The 10,799-nt window shown below is 42.4% G+C and overlaps 1 protein-coding gene across 7 annotated transcripts in view; it reads left to right on the top strand.

Annotated features, from left to right (window-relative positions):
* The first annotated feature begins 700 nt into the window (after positions 1–700).
* Positions 701–10,799, top strand: part of RERG (RAS like estrogen regulated growth inhibitor) — a 138,835-nt gene continuing 128,736 nt past the window's right edge. Inside the window, exons 1-2 of one of the 7 annotated variants that reach the window (XM_089304634.1) lie at positions 701–1,153; positions 5,312–5,458. In XM_089304634.1, coding sequence (XP_089160760.1) covers positions 5,398–5,458 — 61 coding nt within the window. In that variant the 5' untranslated portion in view covers positions 701–1,153; positions 5,312–5,397. Of the gene's footprint in view, positions 1,154–1,582; positions 1,863–5,284; positions 5,459–10,799 lie in introns of those variants that run through there. The other 6 variants (XM_008259585.5, XM_070049423.2, XM_017343363.4 and 3 more) reach the window with 6 other exon arrangements.

The raw sequence follows: 10,799 nt of genomic DNA, 5'->3' as shown, positions 1-10,799 counted from the left end.
GTGGGAGATACAACACAATGAGTTCCAGGCTCCAACACACCTCCTCATCTGACTTAGAACCTCATGTCAAGAATGTGTGAGCCAACGCTCCCCTGTTTCAGAGATGACAGGGTTGATTGATACCTACACTTTTTTAAGAACCCTCGTATACATGGATTTTTTTTTTTTTGCACCAACATAAACTTATCATTTACTCCTATTTTGCCATGAATTTTTTGAAGTACCTTGAACAGCTGAAACATTCCTGGCTTCTAGAAATTCAAGGCTTAATGAAGCAGCCTGAGAAAATAGAAATGCTAAATACCCTCATTTGATCAGGGCCCACTGTGTACATTTATTAAAATATCACATTGTACTCCATAAATCTGTACGATTGTTCATCAAAAAATTTAAAGGAGATAGAAACACCAACAAACATGATTTGACCATACCTTGAATCCAAGTACCAAATTATTATGCTGTATACCATAAATATGTGCACTTTAAATAATCATAATTTTTTAAAAAACTGAATGTAGGACAAACCACAAGCAGATCACAGAGTGCTGTGGGACACAGAGGGGAACTGGAATCCATGCTTGAGGAGAGGTAGGAGGAGGGGATAAATTATTTATCAGGAAACGAATGCAGTTAGCAATGCTCCAGTTTTCTCAAGGACGCAGCGGGACAGCCCACGTGCAGCCGGGCAGCGCCGCCTCCTACCACAGTGCCGGCTTCTCTACTCTGCTGGGCCCCCGATTCCCGGCTGCGGTAGTTTTCCAGGTAGCAGGAGCCCTAGAACTGCCTCCATGGTGACATCTCTTCCACCCACATCATCCTGCAGATTGGGGCCCGAGCCTCAGGCCCCTGTTGCCTCACAGCGCAGTGGCTTTCTGGAGACTGCCTGGTCCCTTGATAACAGCACCCAGAATAGGATTAAGAAAAACAGCCAATGCTTCCTTTGCTCGTAAGGCTCGACTTTGGGACATCATCGAAGCTCTCTGAGGCTCACCTGCTCACCTGTGAAAGGCTAGGAGGCGAGGAACCCTGCCAGTAGCGCTGGCCTGGAGGGAGGGCGCTCATCTCAGGGAGGAGGCCACGGGCCGCAGGTGTAGCGCATTCTACGAGGCCTTGGAGGCCTTGAGCGTGGTGGGCGCGACTCCCACGCCAGCTTGTAAGTATTGCTCTTCCGTGGAGGACCTGGAGCTTGTGGCACCAGGATACAGATGTGGATTTCCATTGATCCAGGATGTATTTCTTCCCTAGCGGCTCTCCGCTTCCAGTCCGGCCTGGATTGCATGCCAGCCTTGGGCTAGTTATCTCCCCTTTTCCTTCATTTTTCTCCCGGGCATCATGGGGATAACTCAGCCTGCTTCCAAGGGATATTGTGAGGATCGTTTGCAGGAAGGAAGAGCAAACACCACACGATGAGGCTTTCCTTGGAGAGCCAGGAGAGCCGGCCCGCAGCCCAGCAAAGACAGGGGCCGCGGGTCCCTGGCGCTGCAGGCTGGAGGCGGACGTGCAGGCTCCGGAGCCCGGGCGGCAGCTCCGCTGGAGGAGCTCGGGCCCGGCCCCGGTAGGGGGCGCCAGCGCGCCTCACTGCAGCATCCAGGCGGCGGAGCGCAGCGGCCTCGGCCCGGCTCGGCTCGCGCCCTGCCGCAGTCCCTCGGCCGCTAGTCGGAGCGAGCGCCAGGGCGGAGACCCCCGGCCGGCCCGCGGCGGCACTTGCTGTACCGCCGGTGGCCCCCGCGGTCGCAGCCCAGCAGCTCCGACTCGCCAGCCGCAGCCTGGGCTGCGCAGCGCGGGAGGGCGTCGCGGTGTCAGGGGACTGAGTCGGAACTTGCAGGGGCCCGCGGCTCTGCTGGCCTGGAGAGTGTGAACAGGTGAGTGTCACGCACGTGCCCAGGTGACTGTGTGGGGGCCGCTCCTGCAGACGCAATGCAAGCCCCTGAGCGCTCGGCCTCTGGGACGGTCCTGCTGGTCACCGGGTGCTCCCTGGGCGGCTTGGGGGTTCACGGAGAGAGAGAGAGGGGTGCGCGCCAGAGCCCAGGCTCCACAGCGCTCTCTGAGAATGCCCTTCTGACTTGGGCTGGCCTGCGGTCCACAGAGGGCTTGTTTATCCCCGCAGGATACCTGTTGATTTCACAGCGACGCTGAAGCCCAGGGGCTAGGACAGGGATCCTTGTCGCAATGAGTGCTGCAGTTGTGATGAGAGGAGACCAGGAAAACTTGCTTTCACAGCCAGACGGGGGCTGCCCCCAAAGCAAGGAGAATCTCTCATGTCCACACTAGTCTCTTCTCCCCTAAACAGCGGCACTTTATGCTGATGAGACCATAAAAGCAGAACTTAGAAAAATAATTACCTTACAAAGATGCTTACTCGCCGCCCCCCCCCCCCCCCAGGAAGTGCAAAGCACGAACCTTGGTAAGTGTAATCTTGGGAATGATTTCTTAGGGATGAAACCTTTCTATATATAAATAAAAAGATAATTAGTAACATAACATCATAGGTCTCACAGCATAAGCGCCTCATAGCGACTTTGGTTTGTGTATGTTTAGTGTAGGTGTGGAATGAATCAACGAATGCGTTGACAATAATACAGGATTTAGAGGTTAGCTTTTTTCTTCCTTCTCTTGAAAGTTTCTTTTATGTCTAGGAAAAAAAAAAAAAAACCACACCATACCAGGAGTCTAAATATTTCACTGTGACTTTATCTTTAGGAGTGGTAGGAACTGAGAAGTTTTTGTCCTAGCAAAGCACTGTCCACGTTAGAAGTGATTGCCAACTTCTAGCCCTAGACAGACTATTTTTACACAACTTTAGAACAAATGGTTTTTCCTAGAGCCCTGTCATGGAAGGTTGCAAATTGTGAATTATTTTGAATATCACAAACCTGACAACAGGTTACTTATTACAATGGTGTACATATTTATCTGTGTTTTCCACCTCATCAAATGTAATGTTTTCACATTTTCATGTGAGAAATAAAATGTTGAAGGACCTATGTCTATTTTAAGTCTTCCTTTAAGTGATTTTTCTAAATATAACATAAGGTTGACAGTAACCAGCTGTATCTTTATTAGGTTATAAATGGAAAAAAAATTACTCACATAATTTCTCTTTCTTATGTGAAATTTCTATGCCTTTGAGGTCAATTGGGAATTACTGAAATATTTGACTTATTTTTGTAAAAATGACAGTTGATGGCTAGTTTTGTGAAGCATTAATCAGACAGATAATTTCTTGGATGTCATACGCATGGGAATGAACAGTTTTGCATGAAATAACAGATTTAAAAAAAAAAAAACAAGGGTCTGACACTTGCATGTTCTAAGTTTCAAATAAGTGCTTGTCAGCTACTCTTCCCATTTAAAACTGATGCAGTTAATAACTTGAGATGTGCTGTGCTTCTGTGATAAAGAACCGAGCCTTGTACGCCAAGGCCTTTTCTTAGTGAATGCAAATAAAATGAGAAACAAGGAAATCCTTTTATTATTGGCCAAAAGCATGGGACTGGACAAATTGCAGATGTTTAAGCCTCTGAGTTTTGTACTATTAATGATTACTGAGAAGCTTTTTCATTATTGAGGACAAAGTAAACAATCACTAATGTCACTGTTGGCCTTTTCTTTCTTCTGAGGAAGCTCCGGCACTGTGCAAACCAGCAGATAAAAGAACTGTTAAGTACAGGTTGATGGCTTGAAAATTTGGTGGAGAAAATAATGCCATGTTCACATGTTAGTAGGAGTAATTTAGGATTTTCCCCTTTCTCTTTTTCTCTTTCTTGACAAGCTCTTTTTAAAACTTCGTAGGTGAAAACAATGCTGGCAGGAACAGTTAGCATGTTTTGATAGCAGATTTGTGTTTCAAAAATATCTTTTCATCCTGGAAAGATGGCTGAAATGTGGAGACCAATGAGATTAAATTTAACACAGATAAACCTGAAGTCTTGCATTCAGGATTAAACCATTCTTTGCAGAAGTTCAGAATGGAGGAGTCTGCAGTCCATATAAAAGATATGAGTTTCCATTAGAGTCTGAACTATAATACAGTCTTACTGTGCAGATAAGGGACAGTAAAATCTCAGGGAACTTTTGCTTATATCAGTTTGTAGGCTCCCATCTCAAGCAGTAAACGCAGTGAATACCACCTTTTTAGAGCAGATGAAGTGGGGAGTGCCAGAGGGGAGCACTTCCTTCGGAGTGCAGAGGTTGAAGCCAGGAAGACATAGATAAGACCAAGGGAACCTCAAGAACAGATGAACCTGTGGGGCCTCACCTTCCTGGGGAGTGGACGCCTGGGGTAAGGGAAAGCTTTCTGAGAGATGTAGGCAGCATCGAGGGTTCTGAGCTCAAGAAAGGATTGCCTGGCTCTCAGTTACTCATAGTGGAAAATCAGAACACATGCGTAGAGGTCACGGGGAGACAGATTATAGCTCAAAGAAAAATTGTTCTCCTAATCGGAGATGGCTGACTAGAGATGAAAGAGCTTTCCGAGGGGAATGGACTTGCCTGTACCTGGAAGTGAGAAACCAGGCTCAGGATCATGGATGCGTCATACATTTTTTAAATGTTAATCAATTAGTATCTTTTATTTGAGAGGCAAAGAGACACATCCACACACACAAGGAGAAAAGTAGTCTCAGTTACTTGAGGACATTGTGGGAGAGGAATCAGAACTTGGAGCTGGGATCTACCTTTTTTTAAACCAGGGTATGGAACCCATCAAAATACAAACATATGATCTGGGTATTATGTTCCAGTTCCTGAAATGCATGTGTCTAGCACATGACCTGATCATGTGATCTAGTGTGCATTGTTTTAAAATTTGACCTTGAAAGGTAAACTTATGTACGTTGCAGTGGAGTAGGCTAATCTGAATGTATATTATTCAACCCAAAGGAAAATAAAGAAGCCCAGAGGTGACTCATGTCATTGCTTGTGTCTGTGCAGCGGGGACTATAGACAGGTGGTAAAAGCATGTATTCACATTTTTCAAGTACTTGTGAGCAATTACCACCCAGAAATAATGCCTTCATAAAGAATTCTTAAATAAGAACTTCAGAAATGCTGTAATAAGTGAAAATACCAGATTCTAGAATAACACAGATCTGAGTTCAAATCCTGGATCTCTCATATATTAGTTGAATCGTTACAGTAAATGGCTACAGCTCTCTCACAGGGTAGAAGTAATGATCAAATTAGAAAATGTGAATAAAGTGAATGGTGTCTGGCATATGCCTAATAAATATGAATTAATTTGTTTTCTAGTCACTTATGAATTCCTGAACCTCTTTTATTTAAGGATTGTGGTCTCTTCCAACATTTACAGTGATATGGTGAACCCAAAGACTGGAACCCAAAAGATTTGCTCAGCTCTTTAGTTGAACAAAAGTCAGTTGTCCAGCAACACCCATCATGGCTAAAAGTGCAGAGGTCAAACTGGCACTATTTGGCAGAGCAGGAGTGGGCAAGTCAGGTAAGACTGTGTTGTGACTGCAGTGTGTGTGTTTCTTTTCGTTACTGCCTAATGGGGTTTGGTCAGGCAAATGGTTGGCCTTTGTCATATTCTCTTTTAAATGAAGTTTCTTTATCTGCAACTGCTATTTCACAGAACCCACTGCTTATTTATGATACAGAGGTTTTGCTGATAATACATAAGGCAATGGAGACATCATAGGTCCTAATGTTCTGAGGGAGGATATTAAGTCCAAATAAATCAGATTGTCAAAACTTAAAAATATTTGTGCTCTTGTCTTGCTATATGAGATTCTGATGGGCCAACTTTATATCTCCTTCATTTCAACATTTTCAGCAAACAGTCCAATATCAAGCATGTGTTTGTTGTTTCATAAATGCTTGTTTTTTAATTTTTTTTCATAAATGCTTGTTGAATGAATAGATATTTACCAGAAACAGTTGCATTATTGCCCAACACTTTTTATAATCAGGGAAAACTTTTCAAAATGTAGAAGTGCACATCTTCAAACAAGACAACCATTGCCAATGTCTCTGGGGGTGAATTTAAATGAGTAAATTCTGGCTAACATCCATAATTTTGAGACTTTTTTATTGCCTACCTGACAAAATGTTTGTAGACCTTTAATGTTATGGTGGAAGTGGAAAATGTACCTAACACCAATGGGAAAAACACAATTATAGCTCAGATTCTGCCATTAATGAAGTAGATGTTGTTCGAACATCAGGAAAACATGGTTTTTCACATAATATTGCCTTTGTCTCCTGTTAGAGGAAAGAACTGTAATTGACTTTCACACAGAACATTTGGTTCTCAGAAAATCTGGTGATACTTTTGCACACAGAACTTTTGTCTCTGTGTTCTTTGCACACAAAACTTTTGGTTCTCAACAGAAATCTAGTGCATGCATGTTTGTTAAGGAGACTCATTTGGAAACAAACCGGACTATCCAATGCAACAGGTAACCCATCTAATCTTAAGCAAACACACATTACCAACCTGTCTTTCCTAACCTGCTCTCGGGGTTAATTTCAACAGTAATCTTCCCTATTCTAAGTCTCATGTTTGGTTTTTTCCTTTGAATTCTTTCAAGAGTGCTCATTTCTGCCACCACACTTGTCTCCTACTTGTTGTTTGCTCTTGCCTCCAACAGAAACCAAGCAAGAAAAATAGATAGTTGGCAAGGCTAAGGCACTGCCAGCCTTCCCAAGATTGAAGATAGCTGTACTCCTCCCTGTTAATCCCCTCAGCGTGTCCTAATGGTGTTAAGAAGCTCAATTCTGTAGCTGGCAGCAGGGCCTGCAGAATGAGGAAACTGTGGCAGGGAGTGCAGAATGAAGGGAAGTGAGTGTGTGCAGAGACTCTTGCTGCCAACCACAGCTTGTCCCAGGTCTTTGTGCTCCAAGGGCTAGAACTGGAGCTGGTCCTTTCTTATTCATTCAAAACTTACCATAGGTAGCAGGGAAGGGGAATTTTCTTGAGCCTTATATCATTTTTTAAGCACCACATGACTTAAAAACTGAAACATAAAATTAAAACTCAGCCAAGAGAACCATTTAGCTGTATGTACAGTCAGCTCTCTGGAATCCATGCAGTCAACCGACAGTGGATTGAAAATATTCAAAATACTGCATTTGTACGGAGCATGTATGCATTTTTTCTTGCCAGTATTCCCTAAACAATACTGTATAATAACTATTTATATAGCGTTTAAATTGCATTATGTATTTTAAGTAATCTAGGGATGATGTAAAGTATGGGGGATACTGTAGGTTTATGCAAGTACTATCCCTAGTTATATAAGGGACTTGAGCATCTTCAGATTTGGTATCCAAAGGGGGAAGGGTGCTGGAACGTGAGTCTGAGCTTTGAGCTCCATATTCTCAATTCTCTTTTAAATTTTTCCTTTCATTTCTCCATTTTTTTTTCTTTGGCATTCCTTGGTCCATCTGTTTTTTTGAACTTATTGAATGTTTGCTCTTTTTAATTTGGTCTCTCATTCATTGCCTGAAACATGACAAGCTTTCATTGTCATCAATAAAACCTTGCTTTTGCTTGGATCTCTGATGATCAATAGCCAACAAATCTAAAGAATATTTGCCAGTTCTGATTTTCTAAAATCTCTTTTTACTGTTCAACACATCCACTTCATTTTTTATTGCTTTTAAATAATGCATATATGTTCCACCTTTTTAAAAGATTTATTTATTTATTTGAAAGGGGGAGTTACAGACAGAGAGAGGAAAGACAGAGAGAAAGGTCCTCCATCTACTGGTTCCCTCCCCAAATGGCCACAACAGCAGAGCTAGACTGATCTGAAGCCAGGAGCCAGGAGCTCCCACCCCCATGTGGGTGCAGGGGCCCAAGGACTTGGGCCATCTTCTATTGCTTTCCCAGGCTGTAGCAGAGAGCTGGATCGAGAGTGGAGCAGCTGGGACCAGAACCAGTGCCCATATGGGATGCCAGCACTGTAGTCGGTGGCTTTACCTGCTTTGCCACAGCGCTGGCCCTCTTATTTTTAACTTACAATTTTTGAAAATATTTATTTATTTGAAAGAGATAGGTAGGTAGGTAGGTAGGTAGGTAGATAGAGATCTTTCAAACTGTTGGTTCACTCTGCAAATATCTGCAACAGCTAGAGCTGAGCAAGGAGAGCCTGGAACTCAATCCAGGTCTCCCATACAGGTGCCAGAGACCCAAGTACTTGAGCCATCAAGCCTGACTCCATGGTATGCATTCAGAGGAAGCTGGAATCAGGAACAAAGCTGGGACTCCAACCCAGGACCTCCAGTGTGGGATGTGGGCATCTCAAGGGGCATCTTATGCCTGTCCCAACATCCACTTATTTTTCCCTAAAATTTCTCCCTTCCCATGCTCCCATGACATCTCCCCCCTTGGCTTTCTTGCTCCTTCCCCATGCTTCTAGGCACCTGCCTTTGGGGGCTACTCTTCATCTGCTCACCTCCCAAAAGGTGGGTCTTCCAGGGTTCTACTTATGACTCTGTCGTCTTCTTGCTCCACACACTCTCCCTGCAGGTGATTCCTCTCACCCAGAACTGGAGATAACACTTGAACATGGAGAACAAATCTACCATCCTTAGTTTTGTTTTATGTAAAACCCAGAGGTTGAAATCGCTTTCTAAGGCTCTGTCAACTCCAAAATCCTGATTCTTGATTAATGAACCCTCTCTGAGCTGGTTTTGTACACATTCCACTGCTTGTGTTTTGTTCATTGAGGTGAAAGTGGCACTGATAGACTACATACATTTAACAATTGCATTTTTGTCTATAGCAATAGTAACCTCGTATTTTCTCTAATTCTTTATTAATATAGTTATCTGATGTCTCTGCTTAGCCATTATACCACACATTTACCTTTCTATTACAGAGACTAAATCTTAAGAGTAATGTTTGCTTTTGAGTTTTCAAGAAATTAGGCCTTCTGGAATGTTACTTCATCTCCTCACTTATCCAAATACCTCCCAAGAGTGGCCCTGATTATCCTATGAACCCACACGGGCTGCTTTCTCCCCAAGCACCCAGCAGGGGAAGTACCCTGAGGGGAGCCAGTTTGAGGTCTCAGACTTGTGAAAATTGAGCATCTCATGTACGTTGGATCTGTGTGAATTTTTTCAGAGATTCCATGCCCTACTTGTCCCCACGACCAACTGAACTGGAATTTGGGGTACATAAAACCATCTTTTTCACTTGCTAATAGAAAGTGAAGTCAAGAGAGTGAGCTTGGAGATCACAATGTGATGTCTTGTGCTCAATTAAACCCTTATTAACTGCGTGCACATGGCAACTTTAGCAAGTTACTTGGCTTCTCAACTTCTTCAACAAGGAAAGCTACAATACTTCCTATTTCAGCTGTTATTATGACTGAACAAGTTACCACATCCAAGTGTTTTAGAACCACATTTGACACATTGGAAATGCTCAAATATTAGCTTACATTATTGTAATTTCTCAAGATATGCTTACTGCAATTTGTAAGTTGCTTAGTGAAGATGTACAAAAATACACCTACATTCATGTGAATATTTTGATGTTCACTAAAAGTCAGATTAAAATAAAAGCTCTCTAACACTACTCAGCACCCTACACACACATACACATGCATATATACCCACTTCCTCTGTTTTTCTTTCTTCTACCCAAAGTCTGGTTAATGTCAATTAGAGCTTGACCACTGGTAATCATAACAATACTTCCTGTAGCTTATATTCAATCTTAGAAAAATAGACAGAAATATGTTAGTGTCATCAATAAATTAACAATCTTAAATTTGAAAATGTTTCTGGTATGTGGCAGACGGGTGTCTAAGCCCAGGTTACAGACAGGCCCTCTATGTTTAAAACAGAATTTAACACTGAGCAGAACTTTTGGGTTGACAGATCGACCATAGAAGTGTCAACATAGGCACAATTCAATAATGAAAAATTACTAAAGATCACTGATAAATCATGTGAGAGCTGTGTGTGTTGTGTGTGTGTCTGTGTGTGTGTGTGTGATATGTTTATGGCAACATTCACATGACCCGCTGTTTGGGACAGTCTTCCTTCTGTGTAACTAACTTTACTTTGAAATTCTGTCTTTAAGTGAGCTTCCTGGCTTGGGGACAGCATAGTGAGCACTGGAGCTATCCTACAAAATGCAGGGTTACAGTTTCTAAGCCCTTTCTATCTCTTCCTGCACCAGCAAGGTAAACATTTACCTTAACTGGCTAAGAGTGAAATACTACTAATGTGACATGCAGAGCATAGATTCTTTTCTTGTGTGCATCTGCCTGTATTTTGACAAGCTCCAAATAATTAAAGCAATAAAACCATGCCAGTAAGCCTAGAAGATGCACATTTTATTTAAATGCGTCCTGTATTCATGTTTTTTAAATTGGAAGTAACTGTGGGAAGAGCTGATAGAAAAACAATGGAAATTTTAAATTTAGTTTCACAATTGACATTTTCCTCATGGAACTGAAATATTGTGTGTAGCATAGCTAAATATATTTCTTGAAAGGCTAATCTCGAAGTTAATTGAGTAATGCTATCTACTCATTAAAAAAAAAAACTGATTCACTCATCCATGAAGGCTCAAGTTCACAGAATCAGATTGTTGGGCTATGAATTAGGTGCCAAATGCAAACAAGCTGGTGGTATGATTTTCCTTGGCACTAAGAGAAGTGATTAATTTTTTCCTCTCTTTCTTGTCTTTTTTTCTTGTTCTTGCCTGCCTTTTCCCTCCTGTCAGTTATAAACATTTTTAAAACTGTTTTAATCTTACTTTCAAGTGGAATAGAAATAATTCTGATTTTTAAAAAGTAATCTCTTCTTTTTTTATT

This window comes from Oryctolagus cuniculus, chromosome 9 (genome assembly GCF_051225735.1).
Source record: "Oryctolagus cuniculus isolate XC-2025 breed Fujian yellow rabbit chromosome 9, ASM5122573v1, whole genome shotgun sequence".
Taxonomy (NCBI): Eukaryota; Metazoa; Chordata; class Mammalia; order Lagomorpha; family Leporidae; genus Oryctolagus; species Oryctolagus cuniculus.
This window is presented reverse-complemented; position numbering and strand designations above follow the sequence as displayed.